This window comes from Mchenga conophoros, linkage group LG15 (genome assembly GCF_057382185.1).
Source record: "Mchenga conophoros isolate Kocher_MC1m ecotype Shallow Benthic linkage group LG15, M_conophoros_male_GT1.1, whole genome shotgun sequence".
NCBI lineage: Eukaryota > Metazoa > Chordata > Actinopteri > Cichliformes > Cichlidae > Mchenga > Mchenga conophoros.
Genome location: NC_140540.1, coordinates 10,805,464 through 10,821,145, shown reverse-complemented (window position 1 = coordinate 10,821,145; position 15,682 = coordinate 10,805,464). Strand labels below are relative to the sequence as shown.

The 15,682-nt window shown below is 40.4% G+C and overlaps 1 protein-coding gene across 1 annotated transcript; it reads right to left on the bottom strand.

Moving 5' to 3' along the window:
• Positions 1–28: 28 nt before the first annotated feature.
• On the bottom strand, positions 29–14,534 carry LOC146557814 (testis development-related protein). Its single transcript, XM_085247558.1, has 4 exons — positions 14,073–14,534; positions 7,793–7,849; positions 3,161–3,276; positions 29–1,912 (listed from the first exon to the last, which is right to left on the bottom strand). Exons 1-4 carry the CDS (start codon positions 14,157–14,159, stop codon positions 1,459–1,461), a joined length of 714 nt encoding a protein of 237 aa, XP_085103684.1. The 5' UTR covers positions 14,160–14,534; the 3' UTR covers positions 29–1,458.
• Positions 14,535–15,682: the final 1,148 nt, after the last annotated feature.

Here is a 15,682-nt window from a genome sequence, read left to right as displayed (position 1 = left end):
CAAAATGTTGAAAGAAGCAGAGGCAGCGTGTCAGTCTAGATCTTTATTCTGGAGAAAAATGAGTCCCAGCCTTTTAGTGAATAAATACAAGTCACAGGCATCCCGGCCAGTGGAGCTGCATATGTGTAGATCTCTGGTTGTGATGAAGCAGATTTCAGTATCAAACAAATAACCCATTTAAAAAGAAGAAAAGATGAGTACATATCAATGGAAAGCACGAAAACAAAAATCATCGTAGGAAAAGAAGACTCTTCATTGTATGTGTTATAGCCAATATACATAATATATCACACAGCATTTAAGAATTAACAAAAACAAAAACACTTCTGCTGCTCCTGCTGGTGAAGCTTATAGCATCCCGAGACACTGGTTTGTAACTGGAGACAGGAAGTGTGGTCGAGCACATACAGGTGCATCAATGAGCTCAGCGGATTGGTCGTTTACAGCAAACACATGATGTCATTTTAATGACAAGGCACAAGTGCACAGAGCTACTGCTTCTCATGAGAAATGGTCCTAGTATTAGTTTGGCGTTTACTTTTTCCATCATTAGCAAAATTACAAATATCCAGCATCAGATTTAAAAACATCCGTCCATGAAACCACCAGCAGAGCTGCTTTGCCATCATATGGGATAGATGCTACAGATGAGATCTTACAAATGTTCATGTCATAAAGATGGTGAGTTGATCACAAAGTTGGTCATCTGGGGATTAAAATGCAATGTATTGTCAGCATATTACAAAATCCATTGAGTTTTTAATCACTTTTCAATTATTACATGCCGGAAATGTAGTTTTCTCCGTTTTAATGTAGATTTTGACATGAATGTTGATCAGAAATCCTTATTATAAGTCTGATATGGCACAAGTGCAGCATCAGCCCCAATACAACAGCAGAGATTCAGATCTCAGAGCCGTGATGCCAGCTGTCTTCCCACAAAGTCATCTTCTGTCACTCTCAAACACACACGGGTATTTTACACGTAAATGCTATGTCATAAGCTGTTTCGTGATTGCACAGCCCATAATTAATATACAAGTTAAGGCTTAAGACATTCATCGCTCACATACTGCGACTGCATAGACAGGAAGGAAGTGAGAGCCAACAAAAACGTCTTCAGCAGGATATTCTTCATTGAGTCTCTACCAGTGACGCCCCAAAGATTAAATAAAAATCACTTTTCTTATTTCTTGGCAACATTATTTATGTAATTGCCATGCCAGTGAGTATTGCAGATAAAAATGTACAGCAGTTGAAGGTTTTCCTTTGTTCAGTTGTAGTTTTTGTGATTTAAAAGTCACAAATTCAGTCAGAATACTTCGTCTTATATTCTGATTCACTACAACATGTCAGCATGATGTTGACATTAACATTGGTTGTGTCCAGAGCTAGATAGAAAGAAATATTTGGTTCAGATTGTCAGATTTATTGATAGTACAGAGGTATAAAGTGCTGCTATTTAAACCCCTCCCATACACTTGCACTCTCTGATACAATCCCTCTGCTCATCCTGCTGATGCCGGCCAGCTTGACTTTAGCACGGGCCGTCCACTTGACGGCAGCTGTTGAATCATTGGAGTCCAACAGGTTAGCGTAGCGGGAGGAGTCCTCCTCTTGACCCCGTCCACACCAGGAGGGGAGCTCTAACGCCGTCGCCGGGATGCTCAGGGAGCTGGGGGATGACTCTGCCACGTCCCCATTTTGGCTCTTGCCTACCAGCGCTTCATCAGGAGCAGTCTCAGCGAAGTTCTCCAAGTGTGGTGGTTCCCAACCTTCTATCTTCTCCAGTTTTTTGGCAGGGGAGATTTGCCTCATCGTCATCGTAACACTCTCCCAGAAGCAGTTGGCCTTCTCTGGCTTGTCCTTCTTCTCTTTCTCCTTCTCCTCATCCTTGATTTTCTTGTGAGACCTTTGAGCAGGAAATAAATATACAGTTGTGGTCAGAAATTTGCATTCACTGACATTTTAATATCAAGGCAATTTTGGATTTTTTTAATCATTTCTTTGATTTTTTTTTTTCTGGGTGGAATGATTGTACAGCATACATCTTTGATTACTTTTTTAAAAAGCACATTCCAGTTTATAGCAGATTTGAACTTTTTGAATGCTGAACATTTAAGCAGTTTTCTTTCATATGAGCATGACAGTTTGGGGTTTCTTCCAAACCTTGGAAAAGTTGTGCCACATCTGAAAAACATCTGATTACGCGCAGTTGTTTGAACTGATGATTTCAAACAACTGGAGAGATTTAAATGAGTGTATGCAGATATGTGAGCCTATGTGGATTAGAAAAAAAAATACATTCACCCAATTCTTGATTTTTAAAGTCATTGCAGATGTTTGCTGTACAATCATTCCTGGTAGAAGAAAAGTTAAAAGAAATCATTCAAAGTACAAAATCACCATGACATACATTCCAACGATGAGTGCCTGTAAACTTATAACCATAACTGTAGTCTTAAACATGTTGATATATAACAGCCACTTACTAAGAACCACCCCTCCATCCTCCCCCTCCTCCCCCGTCCTACATAAACAGGAGTGTCTGGGTGGGAAACACTTACAGTGAGCTATTATATGGGAATTCCTGTTGTTTATCAAAGCAAGTGAACTGATTAAGATTTCCACCTTCATACATGTTCCACTTCCTCAAGGGGTCTGAAAGTTAGCAACAGCTGGACAATAAAGCTTTGGCATGAATGCATACATATATATATATATTTATTGTGGGTAGCTGTGACATGACTAAATATACACACAAGTGGTTTTGACATGGATCCATTATATTTAGTGAGGAGTGTAAATGTTTGTACTTCACACACTTGACCAGTAATGGCTACTGAGTGCCTCTGTATAAACATGATGGAAACCAGAAATGTTGTGGGTAGTTGTGACGTGACTGTGCATTTACTGCATGCTATTAACCAATATGTCTATATAGAACTGCTGATCGGTAATCAATAATTTCAGAAAGACCATTTCTTACAACATTGCCTTCTACACCATGATAGAAGCGAAAACAGTGGAGCGCTTCTTATTCTTATTATTCATTTGGAGTTATTTTCTGTCACATATTCTACTTTGTGTTAGCTCAGTTTTTCCCCCTAGTAAGAGAAATATTTGGAATATGATAAAGGTAATAAGCGCATAACCTCACCCTTTGCGGTCAGCCAGCTTCTCTCCAGTTAGCAAGAAACGCTCGTCATCTTTAGATGAGAACATCTTCTTCTCCCTCCTGTCTTTCTTGGACATGATCTTCTTCACTTTGGCCTCCTGAGAGACACCAGCAAGACAAGAGTGTTTTTGAAATGCCGATCTGACTCGATTTCACTCATCTGTTGCATGTTAGCTTGATATCTCTGTATGCCTGTTTGTGAGTGATTGATACACCCTGAAGACGAGGATTTCACAAAGTTGGCTTTGCAGGAATTGAGAGGAGCAGCATGTTCACACTGATGAACGTGCAATCTTTATTTATTTTTTTGGATTGGGGAGGGGGGAATTTCTGTTATGGGCCTCACTGGCATAGAGCACATTCCACCGGGAGATCCTCCACTCCCTCTGAAAATCCCAGCCTCCCCGTCACATCAGAATTCCTCCCTGCCATGCCCTCGCAGATTTCCGCCGAGCACTGACGCAGCCGCCCTTAGCGACCGCGGAACAAAGTTTTGGCTTTGTTTCTCGCCTGGGAAGAATTCCCAAGGTCAGCTATCAAGGTCTTGACTCCTACTCACATCCGTGCTCGCCTTTGCTTGAGTGTGCATTCTCAGTATACACAATATTACATGATTAATGAGCTTAACCCTGACATGACCTTTCAACTGCTTTTATTGTTCTCATACCTATGAAGGACTTTAGTTCAGGGCTCTGTGTGCAGTACCTGCACAGATCTCTGACCAGAGGATGCCACCAGCAGCTACAACAAACAAACAAACAATGAGCTGGATATGAAATCAGCTGTCTCCCAAAGCCTAACAGGAACACGTATGATAAGATCTGTCACCAACAGATAAAACAAACTTTACAAAACTACCACTACATAGGCTCCACCAGCTAAAGTCATACACATGCAAATACTTAAGATACAGCTCATATCTCTGATGGATCTTTAAACACTTTACTCAGTGAAAATGCATCATATCTCCCTCTGCATCTCACTCAGAGGAAGTCTCTTTGATTATAAGTAGAAAAAAAAAATCCCAAATATCCTCCACTCACTTCTCATTCTGAACATGCCTGCAGGCAAACTGCCCCCCTACCAGTTTCCTGTTGTTTATTATCATCAAAAAACATTTACAAAACCTCATCTCAGCTGTTTCAGCACCCTGTCTCAACTCTTGACTGCCCAGCTCTTGTTCTCCGAGTGCCATCGAGTGTAAACTGCATAAGGTTTGCAGAAGCAGTTCGAGCTGTCCAGCAAAGAAACCGGAGATCCCGAAAGAGTTGGAGCCTTTCTGAATGGACGTATATGAGTGTATGTGCTTGCATGCATGCCTGCACAAATAGAGGCCTGCCTATTCTGCCACTGTGCTCTAACCTCTGGGCCTCTAGATCCAAAGCAGCTCAGTGACTGGCCAAGAAGGTAAAGCAAATGGCTCTCTGGCTCTCTGTGTTATTCACGCTTGGCAGAACAATGGAGGTGTTATGGACCAAATTCTTCTTTCCATACCTCTGACATTGAAGCAGAGGGATTGCTGCATGAATTGCACACATTGGGGATAAATTCAGGGGGGTTTTAAGCTCACAATCAGGCCTTGGTTATTATGAACATTATTTATATCACCAATTAATTTCATAATTGATCTAAAAACTGTCCAGTGCACCAAAAGCAACAGTTTAAAGGGGTAGAACCACAAACAAACCAAGATACTGAACTTTCATATACAGGAATCAAACCACTGACCCTCCAATTAATAAACAACCCACTCTACGCCCTGTGCTACCTCTCCTCTGCAAGGTGAGAGTTGTCTTCTTAGCCCATATCTTAACCCAATCTTCTTTTTTTATGCATAATTTACAGTCTTTATATTCTGTAAACAGAGCCCAGAGAAAACACAGGACTATGGGTCAAGTGCAATACCTTGAAAAGTTCTAGTGGATTTGCTTTTTCTAATGACACCAAAAACAGCTTTAAATAATAATTTAAAAAAAAACAAACAACAACAACAACAACATTTAAGATATAAGCTTGTTTGAATTTGATAAGGTGAATAATAACATGTTCCCATATTTCCCACAAAATTTAAGCCAGCAGCTGGTTGTTTTAGCTTAGCTTTGGACTGAAAGCACACAAGTGGTTTTAGGGGCCTCATGTGGTAGTCATTGGGGTATGTTTTTTGTCCATTAATTTGCAGTTTGACTCGTTAACCAATTAATTATTCAATTCATTATTTTTAGCATTAGATAAAATGTATAGAACAGAGTGGTAGTTCTGAAAGTAAAGAAGCATCTGCCCATGAAAGCCTATTTTTAAGTACAAAAGCATGTTCATTAAGCTTAATGAACATTGTTGAAGCATCGTAGAGTGAAACAGCAACAGGTAACCTCCACTTTCAGGGCTCCCTGTGCACTTAGTGAGTCCTAATATGAGCTGGAACAACAGAGGGTGAAAGAATTGCAGCCTTCCACAGTGTCTGTGGCTATTTTCAGCCTTGTTTTTCTTCCACACTGATTGTTCCACTCCAAAAAGCCCAGCTCCTCGAAAGAATGCTCAGTTTCCTTCCCTTCTCCAGCTCGGCCACCCCGTCCTCACAAACAGGACGGTGTATGAAATATGTCCTGTGAACTGAGTCGAATACAGTGGCTATACAATAAAGCGAGCGACCAGCCGGGGTTGAAAGACAATGAATCACCTGTGTGCGGTTTCAAATCAGACTTAACAAGTTCACACACAGCACGCCTTTGAGTAAAGGACCGCCATCAGCACAGATTATAAGATGAACAGAGCGCTGAGATAAAACTCACCTCCACAGACAAAGGACACATGTCCTCAAACCCTCAAAATAAAACCACTGTTTATTATATTTACAGCAGTGATGACCAAGCTGATTTAGCTGATCAGAACTTTCCTCCAGCAGACTCACTTTCAGCTCAGCTAATTTGTGACTCCTTAAATCTTATATTAATTATTTTGGTCATTGTTTCTAAGAGCTGTGAGGATGCAGTACTGACTGACATAATTAGTGCTACATGTATCAGTGCCTGGACAAAGTCAAATATAAGCAGTCAGACAGGTTTTAAGATGCTTGCTTATTAAACAGAAAAAATGTACACACGCACTAGAAGTTTCAAATGAACCAGGAAGGCTGTGTGCAAACTGTGATGGATGCTTACACACAGTCACAGTAATACATTTCAATCATTGTTTCTTTCTCATAAACATGTTTGGTTAATTTTTGGGGTTTTAAATGTATGGTCTTAATGAACATCACTATGATTACACAACCTGTATGCAGTGTGGAGCAGGCCTGGTTGAACCCTGAAACACATCTTAATTGGATGTCCCAAAGCACCGAGAGATGTCTGCTACAGGCTGAGGCATAATAAAGCCGTAAGAGAAATCACCAAATGGACGGTCAAAGCTAATAAACTCCAGGCCGTCACCACTTGAGGCTATCAGCCTCCAAAGGGAAGGGGATGTTGCTTCAAAGGCAACAACAACTGCCTGCCCCACATTTTGCACCACACCTCTAACTAGGAGATGCAACCAGATCTCAGAAAGTCTTCCAGCACTCCACCCAGATGTGATTCTCCTATGTAGGTGCACAAAAACCATCTTGCTAGTCAAACTTGTTGTGCTCCAGGAGGACACGCTGTCCATTTTTCATGATCTGAAGAAAGCCACGTAGTAAAATCTGGCTGATGAGGCCTTTGTCAAAGAATGGCACGCAGTGTCATTTCCTGTCAAAGTTGGCTGTGAACAGTGCACGATTTCCTGCAGAAGATCAGCTAGGAAAGTAAAGCATTAAAGAGTGCCACTAGAGAGTTAGCAAGCCCAATATGGTTATGGTTGATGAAAACTCGCAGGTTGAAGCCTTCTGCAAGTGAAGACTAACTTTATTTTCTCTGATCCACTGAGGCAAGGCATACAAGTTAAGGGGCAAAATGCTGGTGACCCTCAAGTACCTGCTGAAAAACAAGAGGATTCCCAGAAAAGTGGCCTTGTACTTGTCTTCAGCTACAAATGCACCTGCATCATGATTTTGAATGGAAAATATTCCAATTTGTAATTTTGCTTTGCTCAAACTATTTACAAAACCATGTTGTGATATGACATCAGAGGTTCCTACAAAATAAAAACCGATACCTTAGATGACTGAACTGAAGTGATTTAAATAAAAGAAACAGTCCACTGAAAGGTCAAAATAACCTATTTTTTTCTTTCTTGGGATAAGGCTGACAATACAAACGCACACAGTGACAAAACAACCCAGACAGTTTTCCAGCGATAAGGTTAAGGATAAGACGGGGGATGATGGCTGACAGCTGGTGTGTTTACAGATAAACAGTGCAGTGACACTGAGCTTGTGCATGCGTGCGTGTGTGAACTGACAGAGCATTGGCCATTTAAAGCATCTGGATGTTTTGGGCGACATAAAATTGACTCTTTCAGGGTCGATTCCTGCGATGTTCTGAGCGTGTGCACAGAAAGATAAGCATGGGTCGCCTGAGTGCATATCTTTGAGCGGACAACCATCACGTGTCAACTGTGTAAGCTGATGTATGTTTGGAAGCAGATAGTGTGTTTGCGTCTGTGTTCTGTCTGAATAGCTGTGAAGGTGCTGTTTACCTTGGAGACTGCAGTGACGGCTTCCTCATCCTCTTCCTCTCCTTGTATGTCTTTGTCCTAGGACACACATACACCCGCAGTGAGTTAAGACAAATAGCAACCTTTCCCCGCCCCAAAACAGAAACTCTCACATTTTAAAGCAGGGATTGTGTGTTTGCGGACTGTGCGCATGCCTTCCTGTTAAAAAAAAAAAAGAAAAAAAAAAGGGAGGCAACCGTTTTCAAGTGCTAACACAAACACACCGTATTTGGAGTGCGAGATAGAGGGATGGAGGGATGGATGGATGGATGGATAGAGAGCTGGGAGAGATGGGGGGAAACCACTAAGCTCTGAGGGCAGATTTAAACTAAAGGGAGAGAAAACAAACCCATGACCTCTTCCCTTAATGGTCCTCAACAATATGTGGACTGAACAGAGCTATTTTGGTCTCATTGTGTTTCAGTCTGCAGACTGTTTTTAATATAGACGTTGTATTTGTGTTATTATTTGACACCCTTTGTTTTGGCTTTTATATAATTGCCAATGGGCTTGTGCATTTTGTTTAACCATGTAAATAACTCCATTCACCAATATTCTACCTCTTATTATTTATACAAGCAATTTTTATGGTCTGCTTTAATACTTGCATGTTTATCCACTTTTATTCCACAATGACTCCTCAAGACTGTAGTAGGTTATATACATTGTTAAAGGAATATTATAGTGATTAGAGCAAGCTGTAGGTAATAAAAGCACTGCGCTGCAGTGGTTTGACTCATATCTATCTAATAGACTCCAATTTCTTCATGTAAATGGGGAGGCTTCTTCAAATACTTTAACTATGGAGTTCCACAGGGTTCTTTCCTAGGACCAATTCTGTTTACATTACATATGCTTCCCTTAGGCAGCATCCTTAGAAGGCATAGCATACATGTTTTCTAGAGTATTTAAAAGCAGACTGGGATGCAGAACCAGGCTCTCTGAGCCTGGTTCTGCTGGGGGTTTCTTCCTGTTAAAAGGGAGTTTTTCCTTTCCATTGTTGCCAAATCGTTTGCTCATAGGGGTTCATCTGATTGTTGGGGTTTTCTCTGTTTTCACTTTATTATTGTAGGGTTTAACTATAGTTGCACACCCACAAGAAATATGCAAGAAACAGAAAGAAGCAAACAATAACAGTTCACTAAATTTTCATTTTTTTTCCAAGACCGTTATATTTGCACTTCCACAAAGCTCCTCTAGTCTACAATTTGAAATATCCTCGGCAATCATCCCAAACCCAGAGTTGCCCCTGATGCGTGAACACTAGCTTAAAAGTGCTTAGGTATAGGAAAAAGGGCATTTGTGTGAAATGGATGAATTAGGCCTGCAGCAAGAAAGCACTTGCTCTGAAAGTAGAAGTACTAAAGTTTACTGTAAACCTAATGGAGTTTTTATCAGAACAGTAATCATTTAGTTACATGCTACAAGAGTGTTTTCATTTGTTAGCGTCATAAAATTACCACGATAACTGAATGAACAAGTATAGTTTAATGTATTCAAATAGAGGTGGGTAAATAAAATCGGCATTCTTTCATATTAAATTTGAAATACACTTTTTTATGTTTTTGTGGAAGTACACTCCTAGTAAAACATCACACCTAAATACAAACCACTACAAAATATATTGAGGATCATTATCTTTGTCACTACCTCAGTCATTCCCTTACGACACTTTTTCCACCTCACTTTTTCCTGGAATTCTTGTGGACATTTCCAGGTCCTTTTCTTTTACCACCTACCCACCAGTTTCAGTCACCTGACACCTCTGTCATCTCTTCCAAATCATGGCATAAGTATTTATACCAGCCATTATTTCGGCTTACAGTGTCAGTGTTATTTCACGCCATCGTTTTATTTCAGCTGTATTTACATCTAACTTGTATCTCTTCTTAGAGTCTAACTGTCTCAACTTCTACACCAAGATGCCAAATGTGACAATAAGCAAAAGCATTTTTCAAAAGCAATATTTGCACTTGAAAATACTTTACAGTTTGATAAACTTCAGACTCCTTTAGAATTTTAAATGACACATCCCATCATCCATATCTTGCAGTTTTATTACTTAACTTGCCCCAGAAGACTTAAGGATATTAAATCATGATAAGTAGGTTGATTGAAGTCATTAATTGTACAGCCAAGCCTCTATAGGAGCGGCGCCAGAATTCCTGCTAAATGATCAAAGCTGCATTAACTTTTAACATCTCCAAACTCTATGGGACAGAGGAGGAGAGATGGTGGTTGGACATGTCTGAGCAAAGTCTGCTGGGTCTCCGCCACCTGAGCTGATCAAAGATACAGTCTCACACAATTGCTGACTACTGTTTGAGCGTAAAAAGCATTAACAACTTCAGAACAGAGAGTGTGAGGGGGGGGAGGAGATTCAGGGCAAGGGGGAGTAGTGTTTTGGAAAAAAATCCTCCTAACAACAGAGATCAGGAGTTCTTATTTCACACCCCCAGGGCGGCCTTTTTTGCATTCTCACTTTCCCTCTTTGTGTCTGCACACATTTAAGCGCAGTGTTTCACAACCGAGCTTGCCGGGCGATAAAGAACCACTCTGAATTCCAATACCAAAGAAGCGGTATTTATACTCCACATTCTCCAAACCCAGGGACACAGAAAGCATTTAAGGAAACAGTTTAATGTCTTGGGAAATGTGCTTATTTACATTTTTGCCAAAGGTTAAATGAGGGCATGCATGCCAGTATCACGCCTGTAGACTGAATACCAAGCAAGTTTGCTCGGCTTAAAAGAAAGCCTGTAAATGGAGAGAAAGGCCACATGCTTGTTCATGGAAGCAGAATGAACAGAGCACCACTATTAACACTCTAGCCACATCATTTGAATTGATGTATACCTACATTTTTTGGGCTTATCATCATCTGCATTTTATCCCAGTTGTCATTACCCCTACTTTTCTCTTTGTTTGTGCTGTTGATTCCTTAACATGTACCTCTTTCAGTTTATTTCCTGTTTTATTTTGAAGGTTTGATCCTTTTGTGGCTTTTACTTCCCTCCTTTGATCGTTTCCCCACTCTCCCAAGTGTCGGATTAAACTCACCTGTTCCTTGTTATCCATCCGTGTAGTCTTTATCAGGTTGTTTTTGCAATCCCCATATTTTCTCTGCTGGCTCTCCTTCTTTCTAGATTCATCAAAAAAAAACTAAATAACCTTATACTAAACGGCTTCATAAAATAGACTCCCCCACTGTTCCCATTCTTCATCCCAAGTTAAACAAGCCATCTCCTGGTCCCCGTATTGAACAGCTAAATGTAGAAAGCATTCAGACAGATCCTATTTATGACATTTTTAGTGTTGGACTGAGGCAAACTTGTGAGACCAAACAAGTGTCTGAGGTCCAGGAACTCAACTCGCTTCCCTTCAGCAGGGGATCACATTTCCTTTACTATCCTCTTTATGACTCAATGATTTAGAAGTGAGGCCTTCAAAGGTTCGCTAGACGTGATGTATACTCTTATTACCCCACTTCACAGTCATGGTGGTTTTATATAAGCATTTAGGAGTGTTACTGCAGTAAGCCACAGACAAACAGGCAAACACACCTTCTGCAAGCTGACAGCTGCTTGCAACTTGTTGAACTTCAGTAGAAGTGAGTGGCAAAAGCAAGCAGGCACAGGGCCTGCTGTCACCCCGGTGCACTGTTCATAGACAAAAGGAATGATAGTAACTTCAGGCTATGCATTTCTCTGCTCTTGCTCTTTTCTCCCTCCCTGTCTTTGTGTTTTACTTGTCCGTATCTGTCCGACTGCAGGTCTCTCCACTATTACAACCAAAGAGATCTGCTGTCTTGTGATGACGATAAGCAAAAATAAGATTTTGATCAGGAGATTTAAATACGTGGAAGTATATTTGTCAGACAAAATAACAGAGGAAGAGGTGTGAGATATAACACAATGAAGGTCGCTGGCTGACTCTTGGGCCACCTGGATATATGTGGGTGGAGAAAGCTAAAGAGCAGGATTTCAGATTCTCCTAAGCAGAAACTTGACCCCTGATGGCTTGAGTGTAGGCGCACAGTAGCCAACAGATCAGACTATTGTTGTTTTGAGTAGTTTCCAGCAATGTTCTCTTTTTCAGGAAAGCTACACTTAATACCGAAAAATGGTACAGAAAAAAAAACTCCATACAGTGTGACTCAGCACAAAGTTCAGGACAGAGCTCAATCGACAGCCTCAACAAGACCATTTTGGTTTTCTTCATGATTATCACTTAAGTAGTCATGTGTTTTTCCCATGTTGTGCTTACAGGCTGTCATCTCGTCTATTTTCTGTCCTCGATTTGTCAAGATAATTAGTAGATTTGGTACTTTTTGTAGCTTTAAAGTGGATTAATCCTTTTTGGGGGGGGGGGTCTTTCTTGTTTTTTGTTTAAAAAGTACAGAAGAATTCAAAAGGCTATCCCTGCAATTTCATTGTGATACAAAAATGCTGCAGATTCGCTTCGCTCTCCTCTTCGGTTGCTCTGCATGTGGTAAATCAGACAGTGCAGCTACGTCAGTTTGAATAACTGGAAGGAAAAAATCTTTCCTTTGCAGACTTTGTTATCATAACTTTAATCCTGACTTCATCCTGTTGGGTCTTTGCTGTGTTTACAGCATTTTATGATCTGACCCCTGACCCTTTTATGTACTTTACTGCCATGCAGACGGGACAAGACCCCCCCTCCACCCACCTCCTCCTTGATTGCTTTCCCAGGATCTCTAAAGAGCAGCTGCTGCTCTGATCCTAGGTCAGTTTATAGTTTTTTGTTTGTGACCACTGGCGACAGAGACACAAAGTGAACTCAGAGCAGCTCTGTCCCCTACACATGTAAGGGAAACATGCGTTATTACTGGAGGTTGATAAAACTAAGCCAAGGGTCACAGATATCAGCACTGTCACAACAGCAGATGAAAAATGTTGGGAAATGATGTTGGTGGATTTTCCCAATTGTGTACTGCATGACAAATGTATACATGTAGTCTGAGGTGTATACAGGGATGGAGGTGCAGGCAGTGAGTAAAATATGACACTGATATGATTAAGGAGAGCATTTTTATGTAATTGGTGTTGCAAATGTCCTTAAAAATGTGATTCACTACTCGCTCTACCAAAAAGAAACCTAAAATCATGGCTGGCCTTTTAAAGAAGCTTTGATCATGCATACAGTAAGCTGATTACATACCGCAAGCATGACAAAAGCACATTATTTTGTGCCTCCAACCTTTATGAGGAATAAAATATCCCATGAGTTTTAACAGATTTATCTATGTATCCAGAGATTTGGAAGCCGCCCGTCCTCCTCCTCTTTCACTGGAGCTTCACTATTCAACTAGATGTGAGCACCTTATGCTCACTCAACATAGGTTTTTACTCAAAACCTGATCCAAGTGGTTAAAAACACCACCACAAGAATCTCAACTGATAAACATGTCACCTTGCTATTTCTTATGAGCAATGAGTCGTGGCTGGCTATCCTTGTGTGTCTGTGGGTGCGTATGCATCCTCCCCCATGCTCCCATCAGCATGACAGAGCCCAGCTGCTTACAAGTGGTGATACAGAGGTTCTTTAGACCTCTCACACTCTTATTGTTTACCTGGAAAATATGGGTAACAAAAAAAGAAGAAGAAAAAAACACAACCCACAACAAACAGGCATTAGTGAACCATGCCTTCTTAAGTACCAATCACACCTCTGACCTTTACGAAAACTGCAAATAGATTCAAAGTTGCATGTAAAACCTAACCTACTGTACATTAAATCATATCCATCTCTATAATAACATGCTGAATTTACCCTCCTGTATTTTATTTTATTACGTTTTAATTTAAATTATATTTCTTATACTTGAGCAGTATTGTGCCAAAATTAGTCCACACACTCTAGCTCTTAGATTCAGGCTCCCTTCTTTGACCTCCAAGCTGCATTTTCTAACCTGAGTTTCAGCACTTGTGCACCTCCTCCATTTCATTGTTTGAAGTCTATTTGGCAACTTTTATGAGAAGAAAACATAAGAAATAGAAGAATTATGATTTGTCATTATTTAAACAGATGTATAATTATTCAGGCTACTTTATATTCTTATTTGTGTTTATTAAAGTCATTTTTAAAAAGCCTGAACAGGTGAAATCAATCATTTTGATACAGTTTTCGTTTTTTTGTTTGTATTGCTACAATTTTACAGCTTCCCGAGTTCATCAGAGTATAAGCGTACCATTATTAGCAGTGAATGCCTCTGTTTGCTTTTTATCCGTGTCATTACCTTGTAGGAGTGATGATAGTGCCAGGACATGTCGTCCTCCTCTGACGCGTAATCCACCAGCACTTTACTCTTGGTTTTCTTAAACATATCTCCACTTGTCGCTGAAATGGACCGTGTCGGTCCTATAGAGAAAAAAAAAGTTGTATGAGAAACTCTGAAGTCGACCCCGCACTGTCCTGCGTCGCTTTGTCCGTCTTTTCTTGATAACTCTTTCAGCGACGCATCACCCTAGCCTTTGAACTCTCTCGGTGGTTTCTCCAGCCGAGAATCGAGACCGCTTTCTCCGTTAGCGGCTCATTCATAGACGTGTCAGAAGCTAGGTGACGATCGCGATTCGTTTCGTAATAGTTTGTCGTGCGTTTTTACGCAGTCTGCGCGACCACCTGGAGCTCAAGCGCTCGCTCCTCCCATATCCCCCTGCTCCTCCGACTGCTTGAAGTTGCCATGGAAGACAGAGGAAGAGGTCACACGTTTCATCTCCAGCCAATAACAACGCAACTCACCTATAAATGAAGAGGAAGTATACAAGTATACGCCAAGAATAGCTGTTGTCACTCTCTCCCCCTCTTTTTTTATCTCTTACCAGGGAGTCAAAATGTATAAATAGCGACATCAGTCTGTTTTGTATTTGAATTAAAGGCGCAGAAGAAAAACTACAGTGTCAAAACTATTAGCTTCAACATGCTCTTATTAGTATGTTGCTGCGTTGTTTATTCTGACGTGGCACCAGTCATAATTTATTTGTCATTGGGGACATTAATTTATAACATGTTATTGGTCTTGAAAATAACCAAGACTAACATTTCTATGTGTATGTGTTTCGTATAAAGACGCACCAACATGTAACACAGTCTAGAGTAAATTGACAGAAAATCGAGATACCTTAAGGTGCATGGAAACTGTAATTACTCGAGAAAGGCTGGACATGCCTGTTGTGTCACATTTGCTGTCTTATCATTGTGGCATTGTATTTCCATAATCTGTTTCCCATTTGCAGCAAGACTCACTGGAGGATTGGGGAAAATATTATTTTGGTCTGTGTTTCAATTAAGTACCAAACAACTTGTGACACCTGCGCTATTTTCACCCTTAAGAGCACACAGTATTCTTTCATTTTAAATATTTAGTTTAACATTGCACTTTACTTATCTTTTTAAAGAAAGTTTGGAGAATCACCAATTGACCTAATCTCTCACATGTCTTTGGACTGTAGAGGAAATCCATATTACCAGGAAGGAACACACGCAGACATGCAAACTCCTCACAGAGAGACCCCAGCCTGCATTTGAACCCAAAAACTTCTTCTTGCTTTTTTTTTTTTTTTTTTTTTTTTTTTTTTTTTTTTCCCTAAATGACATCAGAAACAGCAGTATGCGACATTACGTGATGGCAGAGCTTCAGTTCATCCTTTGTCATTTTTTTTTTTTTTTTTTTTTTTAATAAATAGGACAGGGGGAATGAATGAGAGAAAGAGGGGGAGAGAAAGAAAGAAAACCAAAGGGGAGAAGAGACGGTGAGAAGGGGGGGGAAGAAAGAGAAAAAAAAAAAGAACTCCTGGGTCACCTGTATGGAGAAAAAACAAAAAAAACAAAAAAAAAACAAACAGAGGA

Coding starts and splice junctions, on each gene's coding strand:
- LOC146557814 (XM_085247558.1), bottom strand. CDS start 14,159: ATGTTTAAGAAAACCAAGAGTAAAGTGCTGGTGGATTACGCGTCAGAG. Junction 7,850..14,072: donor ACTATCATCACTCCTACAAG/GTAATGACACGG, acceptor TGTGTGTCCTAG/GACAAAGACATACAAGGAGA. Junction 3,277..7,792: donor CCGTCACTGCAGTCTCCAAG/GTAAACAGCACC, acceptor GGTGTCTCTCAG/GAGGCCAAAGTGAAGAAGAT.